This window comes from Macrotis lagotis, chromosome 1 (assembly GCF_037893015.1).
Source record: "Macrotis lagotis isolate mMagLag1 chromosome 1, bilby.v1.9.chrom.fasta, whole genome shotgun sequence".
Classification (NCBI taxonomy): domain Eukaryota; kingdom Metazoa; phylum Chordata; class Mammalia; order Peramelemorphia; family Peramelidae; genus Macrotis; species Macrotis lagotis.
In genome coordinates, this window is record NC_133658.1 from 683199919 (window position 1) to 683222049 (window position 22131).

The window sequence follows — 22131 nt, forward strand, 5'->3', positions numbered from 1 at the left end:
ATATTCCAAAAACAAAAAACCCCTAAAGACCATACTTTGGTATTGATGCATGAGGGGAAAAAAAAGAAGTCAAGGATCTGGGTGACTAGGAGAGTGGTGGCCTTGACAAAAAAAAAAAGCTCAAAATGTAAGTAGGTGTTGAAGAAAAGGCCAAAGAATGAACTATATTATAGAGATCCAAAATTTTCAAAAAAGTTTGGATCTCTTCTTAGGGTTATATCCTTTAAAAGAGGTGTAAATAAGACACTATGTGAAGTTCTTTTTAAAAAATTGATATTTGTTTATATAAGTATACTTATATAGTATTGGATATAAAGCAACAGGCTACCTCATCTGACTGTGAACACTGACTGACATATTAATTTGATGTTATTAAGGAGAAGGAAAGGAAAAAAACATGAATTCGGTACCTGAAGTTGTATTTTTGCATCTTTGCTGACGCTTTTTGTTCTCCACCGTCTTGTGACCCGCTTGTCTTTCTTTGAAATATCTACACAGTTAGCCTACATTACACAAATAGTTAAAAGCAACATAGTGCTATTAAGTTCACACAGATGACACAGGTATAGATAGACAAAGAGAGCACAGTAAGTTAGTAAATAATTATTCTGTTAGATACTCATACACAAAACAACAAGGAGAGAATACCAATTCTGGTGCCCACTGGGCAGAAATCACAGAGCCATAAACTTTATGGCAAATATTTGTTACTAGGCAAACCAGACACTATTTATTATAGGAAGATACTAATTCTCTTTCTATATCAAAATAATTACCTCTGAGAGCAGTTAATCACTGCTAACGTAACACAGCATAGATATTGCTTTCTTAAAGATAATTTCAGTGAGCAATATATTATTTCAACATCTAGTTTCACAGTCTCAGTATCATTAAATCATATTAAGATCTAGATAGGTTTAAAGATTCCAGATGACAAATTACTTCATTTTATAGTTGTCTTCAAATACTCATTTACCTATTCATGAAAAAAACCACTGAAGTACTGTAAGACATATCTATGATGCATTTACCTGCATATCAGTGAAGTTTGGTGCTGATTGAGTTCTTTGAAGTATTTCCAAATTTTGAAGGAGTTTGCTAAGTTCCACAAGGTTTGATTGACAGTGTGCGAGATCTAATACAAATCAGAAATCAAGATGTATTAGCATTAGGGAGATGAGAGGACACAGAGGGTTTGGAGTGGAAGTCATGTCAATGGAAATGCTAAACAGCATAATCTAAAGGCAAATTCAAGTGAGAACAAAACAAGAAAAGGCAATTTCTTTAACAAGCTTTAACAATCATAGACATAATTGTCAACAAATACTATTCCACAATTAAAACTAAGTCTGGATTATATGAGGTCATCAGGATTGAATATCTTTAAAACCTTAGAAAACAATTTGAAATATGATTATTTTTTAAAACAAATTTTTTGTGGATCTTGTTTTTTCCCCCTACTATCTTCTTCTCTCCTCCTTCATTCTGAGAGAGCTATCCTTACAATAAGGAATTCAAGGTTCTCAACAAATAAAACAGGTCCTCAAAAATAATTGACAAATTTTTTTAAAAGTGTTCAACACCCACGCCCCCCTACTTATGTAAAGAGGCAGGGGGAGTTGCCTTCTCTCTCTTCTCAGGGAACACACTTGACTATTAAAACTGCACAGCTAAATAGAAGACAAACCTAAAAACAAAATCTGTCCAGAGTTTTTTATAAAGAACCCATCTTTTCTTCTCCCAATTTTTTTTCATCATTACTTGTGGCTTTTGAGCATTTAAAACTCTATATTTTCAATTCTTTTGTTGTATGTTTATCTACTTTAATAATGAAAGAATATTTTTTTCTGATTGGAAAAATACTCATAGTTTTGGTAAAACAAATCAGTTGATCATCATGACACTTCATCCTCCACTGTATTCTTTTTCTATTACTAATATTGTTGTACTGCTGCTGTTATTGCTGTGGTGGTGACAGGAACTCACTATAGTGCCTTTCATAGATCTAATACTCAATAACAATCCTGTCAGCTCTCCAAAAAGCAATGGTTAACAAAGCATGAGTGTGGATTAGCATGTGGGTGAAATCAAGGGCAGCTTCAGAAAAGGATGGATTAAACTATAAAGAGCTGACATTGTGATTTTGTCCAAACTTTGGTCTAAGAATAAGTAAGGAAGGAAATAAGCATTTATTAAGAATCTACTATTTGGAAGGCATTGCGCTAAGTGCTTGAAAAATATCTCATCTGATCCTTACAACATCCCTGGGATGCAAGAATGTCCCTATTTTATAGTTGATGAAAGAAACACAAGCACACAAATGTAACATGACTTGCCTAGGGTCTTACTGTTATTAAATCCAAGGTCAAATTTAAACTCAGTTCTTACTGACTCAATCCATGTTGCCAACTAGGGTCAAATATGCATTTATCATGTTTGTAGATGTTTATATATTATATATAATTTATTATATATCATATATTTTATCATATATATCATACAAACACATACACACACACACATATATAAATAAACAATATCTATGTGTAAACATACTACAGGGACATTTTGCAAAGCAGTATAGGATTATCCTGCAAATGCTAATGATAATCCATTTAAAGTAATAGTCTCAGGAAAGGCTTTGTATCAATCATCTTTTTCTCTTTTCAAAATTAATTTGAATCTTAAATGATCAAAGTTGTATTAACTAAGTGAAAGGAGGCTGTTTCAGAAGAGAGATTTGGTTAATTATAAGTTTTAAGATAGTAAATTTAGTTACTACAATGCTTTTGTTAGGTTCACATATCAGCTACATAATTTATAACTTATGATGAGCTTGAGCAGTTTTCTCAAACTCAATGATCTTATTTATTTAGTCAGCTAGTAAAATGAGGGGATTGATTCAATGATCTCTAAGGTTCAGTTTTATATTTATGATCCTATGATTTAAAAAGCAGTACATTCAAATGCAGCGTATGTAAACCTTAGTGACTTTTTCACTCAGTGATAAGATTTTTTAAATCTCATTTTTAAACAGGTAGCTTAACAATTAACTTAATTAGTCTTGCAGTCACTATATTTTTTTTCATTTTAAGAAAAATCTTTTGGGGCGGCTAGGTGGCGCAGTGGATAAAGCACCGGCCCTGGAGTCAGGAGTACCTGGGTTCAAATCCGGTCTCAGACACTTAATAATTACCTAGCTGTGTGGCCTTGGGCAAGCCACTTAAACCCATTTGCCTTGCAAAAGCCTAAAAAAAAAAAAAAAGAATCTTTTAAACATTAATTTTATGACAACACAAGGATATGACAAGTCAAGTTCTTTTATAATCATCAACAGGTCATCTGTTTCCAGAACTGTGTGAAGTATGCAAAACTAACAGATAAAAGTTTCCCAGGAGTTTAATGGACTGCTATAAGGCTTTTCCTCTAATAGGAAGAAAATAGTGAGTGCTAGAGACGGCGCTCAAATAAACTGCTTATTTTCTCTAATTTATAACATCTTCTCACTAATGTGAATTACAAGAATGAAGATATAGGATAATAAGACTACATAAGTGTTCAAAATTCCATTTTTTTTATTTTATATTTTTTTATTAAGACACAAAGGTGACTTCCAGGTGCTAGTGTATCAGAAATAAAAAAAAAATCAAATTACAACAGGTAAGGGAATAATGTCTCTTTGGACATTGATAAGCATAGCAAAATGGAATAAAAATAATCTCTTATAGAATATGTTCACACAATTAAATACAATCTAGAATACAGAAGAAATTAGCACTGAGTTACTCCATTATTAAACCTTTAGAACATGCCTTTAGGCCACTGAAGTTTAGTAGTAATTAGTTTTCTGCTTGTAAATTATTAACAGTCAACCACAGAGCATGTCATAGAAAGCCTTGTTAAGATGCAAGGCTATGTTGGTTTTCCCTGGCTAGTCTGCCTAACTTCTACACACCTACACTCTTAAATATCAAAAAACTAATTAAAACTACCTGCTGAAACCCAAAGGCATTCATTGCTTTCTAATTTAGAAAGCAAAAAAAAATTATATCAATACTTTTATGCATATGTATATATATATTATATGCATATATATATATATATATACATATAATACACACACACACACACACACACACACACACACACACAATTTTTAAAAATCTGTATCTAGATTTCCAAATCTAGAATTTGCTGGTTTAACTAGCAGCATGTATGGGAAAACCCTAGATGCTTAAAGAGAGAGAATTCAAAAGCAGACATGGGTTTGGCATTCTTAATGTTATAAGATGCATTCCACTTGCAAGAAATTTTTTTTTTTAGTTTTTTGCAAGGCAAATGGGGTTAAGTGGCTTGCCCAAGGCCACACAGCTAGGTAATTATTAAGTGTCTGAGACTGGATTTGAACCCAGGTACTACTGACTTCAGGGCCGGTGCTTTATCCACTGTGCCACCTAGCCTCCCCTACTTGCAAGAAATTTTGTTATCAGAAACCATATAATATTAGGCAAGTCTTCTAACCTCTCTGAGCCTTAGTCTCCTCAGAAGTCAAATAAAAGGTAAACCAGAATCTCTACAATCCCAACTAAAGTACTATCATTCTACTTCAAATTCTATCTTATCTTTTAAAGGAACATGACAAAACCATGATGGACTGAGATCCTATTTAATGGAGTCAAAAGGCCACAATTTGAGACTAGGCTCTAAATTTTACCAGCTGTGTAACTATGATCACAAAGCTCAGTTTCCCTGTTTCAAGATGGGGATACTACTACCTGTACTATCTAGGTCATCAGATGGCTACTTATTGAATGACAAAATATCCAGGACTTCTACAGTAAATGCAAATTATGACATAAACACTTGGTTCTAAATTTAGTGATTATTCTTTAGACACAAGGTGGTACCATTATGATAGTAAAGTACTGTGGACTGAAGCTTATAATTGCCAAAACAACAACCAGGTTCTTTCAGAGGGTGACGGATAAAAGATTTACATTAGAACTTCTATTCTAGAGGAAAGTATACAGGATTTAGCAACCAAGAAATGAATGTTGCAGTCCTTGCCCTACCACAAATTATTGTTATTTTGGGGTAAGTAACTTCTCTGCACTGCAATTACTCATATGTAAAATTGGGATGATACATAGTCTAGAGTTTTTAGGAAGAGAAAATTAGATAAGAAACGTGAATAGTCAAAAAAGAATAAAGTATTTCTGGGAAATGTGGTTAGATTCAAAATCGATTCAGAAATCATCCAAATTTAGTAATTTTAATTGTAAAGACTCATACTGTTTTTTAGTTTTACCAAATAAAATATGGAGAACAAGAAATTTCTTGTAGGAGTCACTAAAAGGAAGAGACTGAAGAAATCTCAAAGGGGAGAGACTTTTGGAGTTAGAAGACATCATGACTCCATGACCAATGGATAATTTTTCTATAGTATCTTTGGTTGGTTGACTCTTGTCCTTTATTATTGAAGAAGATCAAAATGTCATCACTATATTTGAGACAAATCATTGTGTGTCTGTGGCTGATCAGACCAATATGAGCTCAGAATGTTCTATCACAGCTTGGACATAAATAATCCAAGTAAACACTTGGGGGGGTACTCTAAACAATTTCTTTGAGTTGCTTCAATTCTGCCTCCCTCATAGAGTGCAGCGCCCACTCTGATGAGGGCACACCATGCTGGGGGGGTCCTGTGCCAGTTTCCCATGCTGTACAATCTAAAGTTCTTCAATGAGACTTCAGGTGTCTCAGTATTGCCTTTAATATCTTTAAGTTCTGCTTCTACTCTAGTGACCAGAAACTCACTTTGTTTGACATAACTGCTTTTCAATTGTTAGGTAGGATGTGATCACTATATTTAGAGTAATCTTCAGATCCTTCAACTCATCGTGTCATGCTAATACGTTAGCAATTTCTCCCAGCTTCATGTCAGCCACAAATTTGATAAATATAACTTTTTTTCTGCATTTGATATGTTTATGTTCAGGGGCATAGGTCAGAACCTTACAATGACACAAGTCTTTCCTCCAAGTTGATCTCAATTCATTAATCAATAGTCTCTGGTTTAATTCAGCTAGAGATAAAGGGTTTGCTACTATACTGAACATTAGGGTATGATTTGAAAAAGTACAAAGGTTAAATTACAAGTAAAATTCTTCCCTGATACTTGAGAGAATGATTACAGAAACAGCTATTTTTAACAACAAGAAAAAAAAAGTGAACGAGTTCATACTTGATTGCCTTATCTTCTCAGGAAAGCAAGAGGGGGAAATCATCTGCTCTGTGTGGGGAGGGTAGGGCTAGGAATTTGACCATAGTAGTAAAAGTTTGGAATAAAAGTTAGGACATGCCAGAGAATAAACAAGAAATGAATACAAGGATGGTTGAGGTACATAGAGGACCTGGTTGAAATTAGAGTACAGTATTATAATTATAAACAATAACTGGGTGACTGTCTTCAGCAATCCTAGATGCCAGGGAAAGCAGATAAGAGTCATTTGGCATCCTGAATTGGTAAAATAGTAGAGGGGAAAAGATGGATAATAGATGCAGGATCTTGTGCTTCCTCCAGGGGTCTATAAGGACGAATTTGATGAGGTTTCTCAGCCTAGTTTTTGAGTTCAAGTGTATGCAGAAGGGAATAGATAGACAAGGAAAACAGAAGGGCTTGAGCGAATGGACAAAAGTTGAAAAGTTGTGAGGGAGTTCAAGAGTTAACAAGGAGATTGTGCTCAAAGAGAAAGAGTGACCAAGTTGGAGGTCAGATCTATCAAGCAAAGAGGGCAAGGATCGTTTGTTCTGCAATCCCTTCAGGGCCTTATCAACAATGAATGTTTGTTCAAATGGGTATTGTATAGTGGAAAGAACACTACATTTGAAGTCAGAGAGTAGGCCTGGATTTGGATCCTAACTTTTGTCCTTTGTATACCACATGACCTTGGGCAAATCACTTGACCTGTCTGGGTCTCAGTTTCCTCATCTGTAAAGTAAAGTAACAAAAAAATCAGTCCTCAAAGTTCATTGATTTTTCAAGGGTTTGTTATCAGAGACCACTGACCTTCTGCACATCTGTCCATTTCTTCAGAGTCTTGTAACCAAGCTGCTACTTTACTCTGGCCCGAGGTGCATGTTGCAGGAAGGCTATTACTGCAAGGTAAAGGTGGCTGCCATGGAAAGTTGTTTTGTTGTACCTGATATTCGTGAAACAGAAAACATTTATGATCAATAGTCCTGATAAATAAATGAGAGAGGTTCCTGAAGAAGAGTTAGTTTAAAGGATATGACATAAAATGGAATTGTCAATCTTTCTTAAACATTTACAAAATAAGATGGAATCCTCTACTATCATCAATATATAAAACATTGCAAAATGCTTTACAGGAAAGATAAAAAAGTTCAGAACCATACTACCAAGCAACTAAATTGTAGCATCCTTAAGGGTACAGTATGAGGTTGACCCACCTTTTGAACTGATTGGTTGAATCTTAGAAAGTGCATGTTGTAGTAACAAGAAAACTAAAGGCCAACACAGAGGGATCCAGTGAGGCAGTTCTCCAAACCAGGGTAACCTGGAAAAGAGCCGGAAAGGCTCCGCTCCATGGGACCCACCAGAGTGAAGGAACTTCAGCCTCCCAGAGGCAGCCCCAGGGTGCTGGGAGCTGCAGCTCACAGCAGTGAGTGAGGTCAGTTTCCTGACCTGCACCCTGGGCAGCACCAGGCACAACTTGGGGATCAGTGGAGGGGACCTTTGTCAGAGCGAGCATGTGAAGCCCAGTCCTCAGGGCACATAATGAGCGTGGCTGTGGCAGCCCAGATCCAGGAACCAGAAGCAGAAGCCGGTAAGCAGGAGCCCCCAGGGCATGAGTGCTGAGCCTAGGGTGGGAAGTGGAGAGAGACTTCCGAGGTCTGTCCTGTCCTTGGAACAGGACTCTGGGGCTCTGACCACATTCAGATACTGATCACAGTCTAGGACCCCCATAGAACAGCAGCACCCCTCCTCAGCCCCATGGGAGAGGGGTGTGCTTGTGGCCATTCACAGACCAGGAGGGAAGATAGAACCTCACACTGGGAGATCCTTGTGTGTGTGGGGGTGTCCCAATAATATTCAAAAGCTTAGGAAGCACCCCCAAAACCAGGCACAGGTTGGAGAAATGAGAAAGTAGAGAAAAAAGAGGAAGACCATTGAGAAATACTTAGTCTATGATCCCAAGAAGGATCAAAACACTCAACCTGAAGATGAGGAAGCACAAGATCCTGCATTTAAGACTCTAAGAAAAACAGAAATTGGGCTCAGGCTATGACAGAGCTCAAAAAAGACTTTGAAAATCAAGTGAGGGAGATAGAAGAAAAATTGGGAAAAGACATGAGAGAGATGCAGGAAAAACATGAAAAAAGAAGTCAGCAGCTTAGTCAAGGAGATCCAAAAAAATGCTGAAGAAAATATCATGGTAAAAGCCAGCATAGGTCAAATGGATAAAACAGTTCAAAAAGTTACTGAGGAGAAGAATGCTTTAAAAAGCAGAATTGGCCAGATGGAAAAAGAGATAAGAAAGGTCTCTGAGGAAAACAAATCCTTCAGACAAAGAATGGAACTGAGAAAGGTTGCTGATCTTACGAGAAATCAGGACACAATACTTCAAAATGAAAAGAATGAAAAATTAGAAGAAAATATGAAATATCTCATGGAAAAAACAACTGATATGGAAAACAGATTTAGGAGAGATAATTTAAAAATTATTGGAAATTGGGTGGCTAGGTGGCGCAGTGGATAGAGCACTGGCCCTGGAGTCAAGAGTACCTGAGTTCAAATCTGGCCTCAGACACTTAATAATTACCTAGCTATGGGGCCTTGGGCAAGCCACTTAACCCCATTGCCTAGCAAAAAAAAAAAATTATTGGAATACTTAGAAAATTTCCAGGATGTCCTGGAAGCAGAGGGCAAAATAGAAATGGAGAGAATGCACCGATCTCCCTGAGAAAGAGATCCAAAAAAAAAAAACCCCAATCCCGAGGAATATTATAGCCAAGTTCCAGAACTCCCAAGTCAAAGAGAAAATATTACAAGCAGCCAGGAGGACACAATTCATATATCATGGAGCTGCAGTCAGGATCACACAGGACTTAGCAGCAACTACATTAAAAGCTCATAGAGCTTGGAATATAATATTCCAGAAAGCAAAAGAGCTTAGAATGCAACCAAGAATCAACTACCCAGAAAAACTGAATGTCCTCTTCCAGGGAAAAAGATAGACTTTCAATGAACCAGGGGAATTTCAAATGTTCATGTTGGAATGGACAGAGCTGAACAGAAGTTCAAATCTTCAAAAGCAGGACTCAGGTGAAGCATAGAGAGTAGAGGAGAAGGGGAAAATATGAGGGACTTAATGATGATGAACTACATGATACTTATAATACTCATAAGAACCTCAGTTAATAGAGCAGGTAGAAGGAGCTTTTATAGATGAAGCATAGAAGAAAGCTGAATCTGAAGATATATTGTGGCATAAAAAAGGATTCAATAGATAAAAGGGAAATGTAATGGAAGAAAGAAAAAAGGAGAGGAGGAATAGGCTAAGATATTTCATATAATAAGATTTTTCTTTATTACAATGAGCTATTGCAATGATATGGAAGGGGGGAAGGCAAGGGGGGATGAGGGAATCTTTGTTCTCATCAGAGGTGGCTAGGAGATGAAACAGCATATATACTCAATGGGGTATAGACATCTGGAGTAAGAAGGGGGGGGGGACAGGGAGAAGGGGGGGATGTGAGTGATGGAGGAGAGGATGGACCATGGTGGGAGAGTGGTCAGATATAACACATTTTCTTTTTAACTTCTTGCAAGGGGCTGGGATTGGATGGCCTGTCTGGGACCATAGGGCCGGGTGGATGCTGGGCCTAAGGGCTGTTATGTGGGCTCGGGGCCTCTTGGCCCCAGGGCTGGGGTCTGTCTGCTGCACCACTTAGCTACCCTACAGCAGAGTCAGAGTGAAAGGAGAGAGAAAACATAGTACATGGTAGTGGAGAAGTACGAAGGGAGGGAGTTGCAATCAGCAAAGGCAACAGTGGAAAAATATGAAAGTAACTTTTATGATGGACTTATCATAAAGAATATGATCCACCCACAACAGAGCTGATAGTGTTGGAACATAGACTGAAGCACATTTTTTATTATTATTATTTTTTTTGGGGGGGTTGCAGGGCAAATGGGGTTGGGTGGCCTACCTGGGGCCACAGAGCTGGGTGATTGCTGGGTTTCTGAGGCCAGATTTGGACCTGGGTGCTCCTGGCTCAAGGGCCAGTGCTCTGTCTGCCACCAAGCCGCCCCTACTATTATTATTATTACTAATTTTTTTTTTTTGTTTTTTTTGCAGGGCAATGGGGTTGGGGTAGCTTGTGCGGAGTCACACAGCTGGGTGATTGTTGGGTGTCTGGGGCCAGATCTGGGTTTGGGTGCTCCTGGCTCCAGGACCAGTGCTCCATCCACTGTGCCACCTGGCTATACCTACAATTATTATTATTATTTTTTAATTTTAATTTTTTCTTTCCCCTTTACTTTATCGCTCATGCGGGTCTATATTTTTTGGGGAGGAGGGGGTATTATGTTTACTCTTAAACAAGAATATTTTAGTAATGTATAAAAAACATTATTTGCACAATATAAGAATGAATAAATAAATAAATAAATGATAAAAAATCATAAAAAGAAATGGCAGATTGATTGTTCAAAAAAAAAAAAGAGAGAGAGAGAAAACTAAAAACCAGGATTCTCTATTCAAATTCCAGTTGAGTGAACTGGAACTGCAGAGCTTCTCTGGAAAATAGATTAGTAGTCTCTAAGGTCTCTTTCAGATCTATGGACTCCAAAACATTGACTTAGGTTGGTGACCACTGCAATGTGCTGGATAATTAGGAAATTATCTGGAGATGAGGGGACTTAAGGGGAGGAGAAAAGAAGAGAAGGAAGAGAGAGAAAGAGAAAAACAGAGATAGAGACAGAGAGACAGAAAGAGAGAGAGAGAGAGAGAGAGAGAGAGAGAGAGAGAGAGAGAGAGATGGAGAGACATAGTGCCATAAAAAATAAGAGGTACATGGACATACAGAGTCAGAAAAAGAAATAGAAAGGAATGAGAGGTGGAGAGGAAAAAAGAGAGAGAGAAAGGAATAGAATGGACACTGAGGCTGAAAGAGACAGGCTAAGAGGGAGATGAGAGAGCTAGAGGCTGAGAGAGATGTCAGGAGAGAGAGAAAGAGACAGAGACAGAGACACTACTGGCAATCTCTATATGGTTTCTGATTTATGCACACTAGAAAAAATAATTTAAGAGAGGCAGTCTTAAGGGACTATACCACTGTAAGCTACATTCAACACAACTTCCATTATCAGGATATTGCACAGAATAAATAATTTACATGAAATAACTTTTTTAAAAATAGGTGCTAAGGAACACTTTGAAAAGGACTGAACCATGTTTTCAAAACAGCTATAGCCATTTAAAACTCATCTTTGACGCTAATATTCAATTACAACAGATCACTCCTCTTCTCAATCATCATGAACTCAATGAAGTGTATGTTTAGCAAACTCAGGAATATTTATTATTCATAGAAGGCCACAAACCAATTATGATTTGACTTATACTTTGATACTTTGGATGTAAACAGAGTAATAAATAGCTTACCCATCCCCCTTTTTATTACATTCTGATAAATGTTATGGAAATATTTCATTAAGCTAAAGCATAGAGATATTTCACTGGAAACTAGAATAATGGGTCTCATATAAAAGTGATACTTTTCTTATCACAAGTCAAAAAATGAATGAAACTGATTTCAAATCATTTTTCTCTTGAATTACCAAGGCAGTGATAGGAGGAGTAGTAATGAAGGTACCTTATTTTCAGTGTCAACATATTCTAAAGATAGAGTGGAAGTGGAAAAACGTGGGAAAAAAAAATCACTGATGACACACAAGAATTAAGCTTTTATATTAGTCCATCTGTGAATAAAGATTAAATCAGGTTTATTCCAAACCTTGGTCTTAAGGGAAAAAAAAGAAAGAAACACAAAAGCTTAAGAGTTCAACTAGCAATTCATTTGATAAGTATCATTCTATTAAGTCCACTGCATACCTTCTTACAGTCCTCCCAGAGGATTTTCATCATAGCAATAATTCATATTAAGCTTGAAAGGGAATTAACAAAAGAAGCTCATGTCTGGTGATAGTAATAATTTAGTTACATAAGATTTGAGAAACTTTGGGGAATTTAATAGATATAAAAAATTAAGCAAAATCTATTCAAGGCACAAATGTAATATGATAACACATCTGTGCTGTGATTTTTCTAATGATGATAACTGGTATTGATATAATGCTCTATGATTACATGTTATCTAATTAAAACTCCCAACAACAATGGAAACAACAATAGACTAAGAGGAGATAAGTGATTTGTCCAGAGTCATACTGCAAATTAGCAGTTAAAAGAACATTGGTAACCTTGGAGAATATTGTTTTGGGAAGGTAATGAGTTTAGAAATGAAAATCGAAAATGTTTCAAAATAAGTCAGATTATATAATCGATATCATAATGCTAGTCTTCTTGGGGGGGAGGGAGAAAGAGAATTTGGAACTCGGAATTTTTTAATAAGTCTAAGAAAAATTTAATTTTAAAATATAATTAGGAAATAAAAATATATTTAAAACATTAATGTGTATACATATTTAATAAATATATATCTTAAAAAGCAAGGGGACAAATGTAGATAACTCCACAAATTTTCCTGGGAAAAGTAATGGGTTTTTAAGGATACAAGGGGCTTGGACTTATTATGTAGAGAATATTGAGTAATGTTTAACAACTTGCTTTCTGAAAAAAAGTACTTATGATGAAAACTTAAAATAAAAATTATTAATAATATCTTCATTACTTTTTAAGTCAAATAATTTAACAAAAGAACACATCTCATACTGAAAATCTCAACTTCTCATACTGAGAAAACTATCCTTGATATAGCTTGAACTAGAAATGATTTATTAGTTTTACAAACATCAAAAAGAGAAAACAAAAAAGGAAAGAGGAAGAAGAGAGTGAGATAGAGATAGGAAATGGAGAGAGGGGAAAGAAGGGAGAGAGAAATAGCTAAAGATAGAGGGGAAAAAGTGGGAAAGAGAAAAGGAAAAAGGAGAGAAATAGAATTAAAGGGATAAAGATAAAGATGGAAGGTAAAAGAAAAAGGAAGGAGGAGAGAAAGATAGAAAGAGAAAGCATAATGGCCAAAAGGGCAAGATTCCAAGGAAGACAGAAAGAGATGGGTAAAAGAAAGTGTAGGCCATGGAAAGAAGAAGGCCACCACTCTTGCAGAGTGGAAAGAAAACAATATAACAGGGAAAAATCTGAAGAGTTTTGAAGTAAAAAGAAAAGGAAATTCATGAGAGATGGCATCTATTTTCTCTGTTGTGAGAGAGGAATAGAAAGTATTGGTGAGGATTTGAAGAAATAAATCTGAACAGCTGCTATAGGGAATGTAATAGGGGAATAAGAGGCAAATACTAATGAAAATAATATCCAGTTCCTCCCCGCCCCCAATCCTTTTATTCTTGCCTCCAACCTTCCCTTTTCTTTGGAATCTGCCTCATATGACTTTAATTTCAGTATGAAATAGCTGCCTTGAGGGTTCAGTTGAGATAATATCATATTTGGAACTGGTTGGCATGGTTGCAGGACTTCTTTAAGCTGTGCTCAGGAACATGTAAGTCAGATAACAAACATGTATTTAATCACCTACTATGTGCAAGTCACTAAATAGGCACTTGAGTGGAAGATTTAGATTTCATAGCTGAAATCTAATAAGAATAGGTCATGTTTTGAAAATGACACCCATAAATGAAGTCTCTTGGGTCAAATATTTGAGGTTTTTGCTGACTTTCCTAAAATTTTGATAAAATCTGCCAAAGTTAGTATTTATTTTTTTTTAAAAATATAACATTAATTTTCTTTTTATTTCAACCTGCTATTGTAACTGATTTTACTGGCCTATAATTCTTACTGTCCTTGACTGACCAGTACTTTCCAGCACTTAATGAGTAGTCTCATTTTTATGTAAATGTATAGAATGGAAAAAATACTGGCCTCGGAATTAGGAGAAATGGATTAAAATTTTGGTTATGACAACAAGAAATTATGAGCCTTGGGTAAAACACAAGCTCTGACCCTTGGTTTTCTTTTCTGTAAAATGGGATTGAGATTACATGCACATGATAACACAGTGCTCTCATGAGAGGCTTTGAAAACTACAAAGCACCACATTCATTCATATAGGTAATTATTATGCTTCATGTCGTTTCCTAAGCAAATTCAAGATTGGTTTCCACAAAATTAAGGTTCACCTTTCCATCCATAACTGCAGCATTAGCAGCTGGTGAAGATTCTGTGGTGGAGGTTGAAGGAAATATGTGAAAGCTCGCATCCCTTGGTGATCTGACAATTTCATTCTGACGGTATAATCGGTGGTGGCGGAGTTTGGAGACCCAACCATCAAACCAATCTTGGGATTTCACCTAAAACAAAGTCAAGGAAAAAAGAGGTTCATTAATTCATAGTTTAGCATGATGAACATGTGCAATTTCTCAGAAGAAGTAGAAGAAAATTCTGCTTAAAGACTGGTTACCTTTAGATGATAGATGTGCTCTTCAGTGTCAAGGTCTATCCTCCTAGCTTTCTTTTTTATTGACATAACGGATAAGCCAACATCAATGCTCCCATGGACCTTGCCTTTTTGAATCTAAACTCAAAAAACACATAAGTGGATTGGAAAATTAATCTAAGTAGATAGGTTTTTAAATCTAATTTAAAAAAATTCAGTAGACTTTTCATGCTCAAGGAAAAGAAAATTGAAAGCTCTCTCAATAATAGGAAATCTAAGATGGATTTCCCCATTTCCCTTGTAATAAGCAAGCCAATCTATCTGTTATTAGGTCAATTCTTGATAATTACAGATATGAAATTAAGAGTTTTCATTTTTTTAAATACAAGAAACAAATTAATTTAAAAGATTGGCTTCAAGACATGACCATCAGAGAGATACGGTCTTTGTGTGTTCTTCAGTGTCTAGCATTCTCCTTTAAACTCCTGCCAGTAAAATGAAGTATCAAGAACAAGATCTGATAGGTGGTATCAAAACAGTCTTGCCTATGCTTTTTGCTTATTCCTCTTCTTTTCCTCCTATTACTTAATTTATTTGAATATATTAAGTAACTACTATGTCCAGAATCTTCAGCTAAGGAAGATATAAAGTTTAGATAGGGATATTGGGGAATAAGATAAAAACACTAATGAAAATGTTAATATCTAATTCCTTTCTCCCATATCATTTTCTTCTTGCCTCCAACCTTACCTTTTCTTTGGCATCTGCGTCATATAGTTTTAATAATTAACAACTCTACCTCTGAGGATAAAAAGAAAATTATCCCCCAATAAGAATATGTATTACAAAGATTCATTTCTTTTCAATATAAATCTTGTATTCACCTTTTTGCATTTTGAAGAAATCTTTTGTTTTTAGTTTGCTGTCTATTTGAATAGTTAGAACAGGAATTACTTAAAATAATAAAAACTACCCAGAGCATCATGAGATCTTTTCAAATGACTTTCCTTAACAATGAGGGAAGCCTGGTGAACTGAAAAAGTTCATTTATAAGAAATCAATTTTTATTATTTAAAATACCTACTTCCATGGGGTTTTTGCAACACCAAAATTAGGTAGATGTACAGAAATAATCAGAACACTCCAAAATGTTAAACAGATATGAAACTATTAAAAGAATAGTTTACTGTCATCCATGATAACATTAAGAATGGCTGCATTTTTAGTATATTCGAGTAAGGGTCAAGTTGTAGTTTTCAATGGCATATTGCAAAACTAAATTCTGATTTTTTTCCAGTCAAAAGTCTGAAATTTTGTGCAAGCATAACTATAAATATAAAACATACTTTAGGTAGTTCAGTCACTTTATCAAATCTAAAATTACACCACAGGCAAACAAATGGATAAAATTGATAACTACAGGCTGAGAATTGTAATGCAATAGTATTTATCCACATCATAAAGAACTCTAAACCAACCTTTGAAAAATGTCCTAAGATTTACTTACATCAAGTGGTGCTTTTGAATACTTCAACATTCCATTATCGAGGACAAAAAAACGCTGCAAGAACCAAATAATTCACTATTAGTATCTGGAAACAACCTGAATCATAATAAATATTTATAAATGTAGCTTTAATCTTTCTTGACATCCAGAATTTTCATAGTGAATATAACCAAAATAAAATACATTCCTTCAATGTATTTGGGATGTTCTTGTCACACTGAACAAATTAAGAAGTTTCTTTTTTGTTCTTTCTTTGCCCTTGTCTATTAGGTTCCTAATCTGACAATGGATGCCACTTATCAAGGCTTCCCAAACTAATGAGGGCATCTCACTCTTTAAGACCTTACTCATGGGTGGCTAGGTGGCACAGTGGATAGAGCACCGGCCCTGGAGTCAGGAGTACCTGAGTTTAATTCCGACCTCAGACACTTAATAATTACCTAGCTGTGCGGTCTTGGGCAAGCCACTTAACCCCATTGCCTTGCAAAAACCTAAAAAAAGACAAAAAAAGATCTTACTCATTAATAGGTTTGGAATTTTTTTCTTTTGGATCATGACATGACAGAAGAAATAACTTCTTGTTGTTTAGTCAATCAACTTGTTTAGTCACAACCCCTGTCAGGGGTAAGGGATATTATAGGTTAAGTGCCAGAAAAATTCTGCAAGGGGCTATCATATTACATCTGAATTTTTTCTTATTCTGGCAGATTTAACTGAATTCCATAGGGAACTAGAGAAAACATTGATGTGGGTAAACTGAAGCTAATGATTTTGTCAATGGACCAATGAACTACTAAAAGATTAAAATAGTGACCTGGAACAGAATACTTCACCCCTCCATAGCCTAGTTTCTTTTTTTTCATTGAAATATGTATATCACATGGAGATAATATTAAGAATAAAAATTAACAAAATCTGCCAAAGCCTAAAAATGGACCCTTGGGGATTCAACTCAATTGCATCCTTGCTGCTCAATGGTCCATTGTTCTCATTAGTTTTGTCAATTCCAACTCCACAAAACCAGGAAATCTCTGTAAATCTCCATCACTGTTAGGTTTCAAACCAAACAAATAATTCATGGTATGTAGCAAAACAATGAGTTCAGTGCTTTTTTTTTTTGCAAACTATAGATGCCAGGGAGCCTTTCTGTTTGTAGCAAGTTCTCTCCCATGGAAAATTACTATGTGATTTAGTAACCCTTAGCAATAATAAAAGTAGATTGATTCTAATGGTCCTCACCATCTAATTCTAGAAAGACTAATGTAAACCCTTTACAAAATGTGGAGAATGTAGATCTGTGAGGTAAAATCTGAAGAGGAAAGATTCATGCTGGAGGAAAAAAAATTATTTTAAATTATGTTTAAAAGGCCTTTAAGTGAATGGCTCACAATTCACATGCCACATGGCTTGACTTAGGGCAGAATAAAAATATGATTTATTTAGAGCACTTTAGAGATAGAAATAATAAAATTGATTCTGGACCTCTACTATTTTATTTATGCAGATAAATTTTCCACAGCACATTCTGGAGTCATAGTTGACTCAGAGCCAGTTTGATGAAATCATAGACTTTGTAAGAAAAATTAAATTTAGTGACTCATATGTAACTTGGTTTCTGTGCCCCCTATTCTCTCATACTGTTTTTCATCTGGGGGATGGAAGAGGGTGGCAAGGTCACAGAAAAGAATATTAAAACTTATACTGGGTCCCTAACCCATACCAAGACATTGTTCAGGCTTCAGGAACAGGTGCCACTTAGCAGTTTTGTTGCCTACTACCTGGTTCTAAGTCACAGATCTGAGGTAATCTGAAGAGGACATCTTTGGCCAAGGATGTGAGAACAGCCCTGGGCTATGTAGTAAGGGGAGCAAGTTCAGAAACAAAGCAGGAGAGTGGCCAAGATCTCAGGAACACAGTGGAGTCCCAGTTCCAGCTTCTGGCCCCATCTGAATTCTACAGGGGATAACTAGGATCTAAAGGGAGGCTGCAATTTTTTCACTCTGATGTAGTAGGTCTTATCATCTGACCAATAGTGAATGTGCCAAGCAAACTCATGCTTGTTCAGAGCCAGTTCAAGAACTTGCACAGTTAAGACCAGGAGGGCAACGATCATACTTTGCTCTGGATAAGACCACTTCAGAATTACTAGGAGCCTGCAAATCTTCAACCTCCTTCCCTAAACATATTTAATACCCCCCAAAAGTACAATAGAACTAGCCCACTTCTTCCCTCCAGGAATGCTACAGAGCCTAGAGCAAGTCTGAGATTGGAAAGTAGGCTAGAATAAACACACAAAGAATATCATCATGGAAAAGCTATTTAATGACAGATACATACTTAAGAGAAAACTAGTAAAAATGATCCTAAAACATCTACAAGTAAAACCTCAAAGACTACAGCTTAGGCACAAATTAAAATAGAATTCCTGATCAGATGAAGCAAGAGTTTTACAAGGTTTTAAGAAATGAAATGGGGGTAGCTAGGTGACACAGTGGATAGAGCATGGGCCCTGGAGTCAGGAGGACCTAAGTTCAAAATTGGTCTCAGAAGCTTAAATACTTGCTCAACTGTGTGATCCTGGGCAAGTCATTTAATCCCATTGCCTTGCAACCCCCCCCCCCCCCCCCCAAATGAGAGCTCCAGGAAAAAAAAAAGGGTGTAATAAGTGCTATAGGAAAAAAGGAACAGGTGTCACTAAGCAGTTTTGTTGACCACTATCCAGTTCCAAGTCACAGATAGAAGCTTGGCACAAGGTTAAAAAAACCTTGTTCAATAAACAAACTCATTGAAAGGGATCAGCAATTTCATAAGATAATCAGAAATAGTCAGAAGTCAAAGACTGAAAATATAAGAATAAAATGCAGCATCACGTAACAAAATCAACTCTCCTGAACAACAAATTGAGAGAAAAATTTAGGATCATTGAACTATCCGAATCCCTTAAAATTATAATAACTTTAATTATTTAATAATTAATAATTTAATAAAAATAATCTTAAAATTATCCACAGCTCTTAGAAACCTCAAAATAAAAATTCCCAGTAACATCCATAGCCAAAATGCAGCAACTTTAAAAGATTGAAGAAAAGAAAGACAATTCAAATACGTTGAGAAGAACCGTAGCCAATTTAGTCCCCTATAATGGTGGAGAAAACTTGGAACATAATATTCTAGAAAACAAACAATATGAGCTTACAGCCAAGAAAAATGTGTCCATCAAAACAAAGTATAATTCATAGGGAGGAAAATAAACCATAATGAAATAAGGATTTTTAAATATTCCTTATGAAAATACTAGAGCTTTAGAGAAACTTTAAATTCAAATACAGGTCTGAAGAAAAGCAAAAAGGTAAATGAGAGTAAACAAAAATGAATTGTGTGTGTTCCCTCTGGCACTATTATCCATAGAGATCTTAAAGAGAGTAATTAGAGATAAGGCCTGGGAGCTTGTTTGTGTCTTAATGATCTTAGAGCAATGGAAAGAACAGAAGAGGAATATACTGGGAAGAGTTAAGGAAGCATGTCAAAAATAATCTCACAAATGGTAGGAGTAACCATATATTAAGATGAAGAGTGGCATAGGATGAAGTGGAATGTTGACCCTTGAATCTTCACTCTCATCTGAACTGATCAAAGGAGGGGAAAATATACATACAGATTTAAATGTCAAAATCCATTCCATTTCATAGGGGAAAAGTGAAAAAAAAAAAAAGAGAATTAGGGAGAAAGGTAGATTAAGAGAGATTAGGTAGGGCTCAGCAAAACAAAGAATGCACAAAACTAGTTTTTTTTTTCCTTTAATTTAAGGCAATGGGGTTAAGTGACTTGGCCCAAGATGTCACAGCTAGGCAATTATTAAATATCTGAAGTCAGATTTGAACTCAGGTTCTCCTGACTCCAGGGCTGGTACTCTATCCACTGTGCCACCTAGCTGCCCCAAAAGTATTTCTAATAATTTCTAATTTTTCAGTGGGAATCAGTTATTCATAAATGAACATGTTGAATATAAATGTAATGCAATTCTATAAGTGTTATGAGTAATGATGAGACTCCTGGGAAGACATGAATTCATGCAGTAAACTAAACAGAATAGGTAAACCATTTATATAATAACAGCAATGTGACAAAAACAATTTTGAAAAAAAATTAGGTACTCTTTATCAGCATAATGATTAACCACAACTCCAGAGAACTAATGAAACATTTTATCCCCCACTGTTAGAAAAGTGTGTTAAGTGTAGAATGAGACATGTTTTGTTGGACATGGCCAATGCAGAAATGTTTTCTTTGACTACACTTGTTTGTAACAAGGGTTTTATTTTTCTTTCACTCTCACTTGCAAGGGGCATGGGGGCGGGGGTTAGAATGGGTGGGAGAGAATGGATGTTTGCTGACTGAAAAAAATGAAATCATTTTTTAAAAATGTAACACTCAATAAACCAAATCTTTGTGCTGATAAAAACAAACAAACAAACAAAAAAAAACTTATACTGGAAGACTTATAGAATGACTGAGGCAGATGGAGAGAAAAACAGGCTTCTAACAGACTAAGTTCAACAGAGCTATAACTATGTAGAAAGAAGGAAGGAGAAGTTATTAATGGGCCCTAGGTAGCAAAAAAAAATCCAGGAAAACTGGCACGTAAGGAGTAGGGAAAGAGCACAAAGATTAGAGCCTCCTGGGTGTCATTTGATTTGGTACAGAGAGACCGGAGTTCAAGTTCCAGCTCTGACAATTACTCCTCATCTGTATCAATTCAGACAAACTACTTCAGTTAATTTGTCAAATTAGGGTGTTGAATTCAATGACCTCTGGGTTTCCTTCCAGTTCTAAAACTGTATGCCTTTGAATCTATGAACTCAAAGTAGTGATTGAAAGTGCATGCCTTTCAATTAAAAATTAACACAATAAATACTCTGATTTTAAAAATGACAAGCAGGTTAAAAATTAGGAATTCTTTAAAAGCCTATCCACAATGCCAAATGGGGTCTATTATAGGAATTATCACACTAAGAATGTTCACCAGAAAATTATTTTTCCTTTCCCCTGTACTGTGAATCATTGACAAGGGCAGGAATGTTTAAGGTTAATTGCTTACTAGACAAAAATGAGACATTTTTATTTCTATAATAAGTACTGGAAAGTTCTTTTCTATACTTCAGTTAACCAATATCTAAAGTACCAATATCTAAAGTAGAGGCTTTCAAATTTTTTGGTCTCGGATCCCTTTACATTCTTAAAAAATAAATAGAAACAACTCTAAAACTAATAAATACAATAGAACAACAAACCAAGTCTCCAGAAGACCTAGAAATATTCTGGATGTGTTACCCTCCTTTGGACAGAAGGGATGAACACAAGTTAGGAAAAGGATCATAAATTCTTAGACATAACCACTGTGGGTTTTTTTTTTTGTTTTTTGGGGTTTTTTTTAGGTTTTTCGAAGGCAAACGGGGTTAAGTAGCTTGCCCAAGGCCACAGCTAGTAATTATTAAGTGTCTGAGACCGGATTTGAACCCAGGTACTCCTGACTCCAGGGCTGGTGCTTTATCCACTGTGCCACCTAGCTGCCCCTTGGGGATTGATTTTGATTGCTTTACAACTTCACCCAAACCCCTTTTTAGTTTTTCATTTGGAGGAAGAAAGGGAGATTAATGGAAGCTTTTTAGTAACAATGTAATAATAGTAGTAATGATGTTTTAAAGGGCCATTGTAATATTTTAAATTCACAAAAGGTAAATTTCAACTAATAAGACCAGAAATGTTTTGAAATGAAAGTACAGAATTATACTTAAATTAATGGCATATAGTAGAATTCATATTTTCTTTGGGGGGGAGCAGGTTTTGATTTATTTATAGAAATTCTCTTTATGGTGTTTAAACTTAGTAATAAATGAAAAAACTTATAATTCAAAAATTATTATAAACAAAGGGCTTTTGCTTATATAATAGTCCTTCAATACTAA

The 22131-nt window shown here is 35.6% G+C and overlaps 1 protein-coding gene across 13 annotated transcripts in view; it reads right to left on the reverse strand.

The window, feature by feature from the left end:
* Positions 1-22131, reverse strand: part of OSBPL6 (oxysterol binding protein like 6) — a 277275-nt gene that overhangs the window by 64395 nt on the left and 190749 nt on the right. For 11 of the 13 annotated variants that reach the window (XM_074215615.1, XM_074215621.1, XM_074215622.1 and 8 more), the window contains 6 exons: positions 16166-16219; positions 14683-14796; positions 14402-14572; positions 7070-7202; positions 1032-1135; positions 411-503 (listed from right to left, as the gene is read on the reverse strand). In XM_074215615.1, the coding sequence (XP_074071716.1) occupies positions 411-503; positions 1032-1135; positions 7070-7202; positions 14402-14572; positions 14683-14796; positions 16166-16219 (669 nt within the window). The remainder of the gene's footprint in view (positions 1-410; positions 504-1031; positions 1136-7069; positions 7203-14401; positions 14573-14682; positions 14797-16165; positions 16220-22131) is intronic. The other 2 variants (XM_074215620.1, XM_074215623.1) reach the window with 1 other exon arrangement.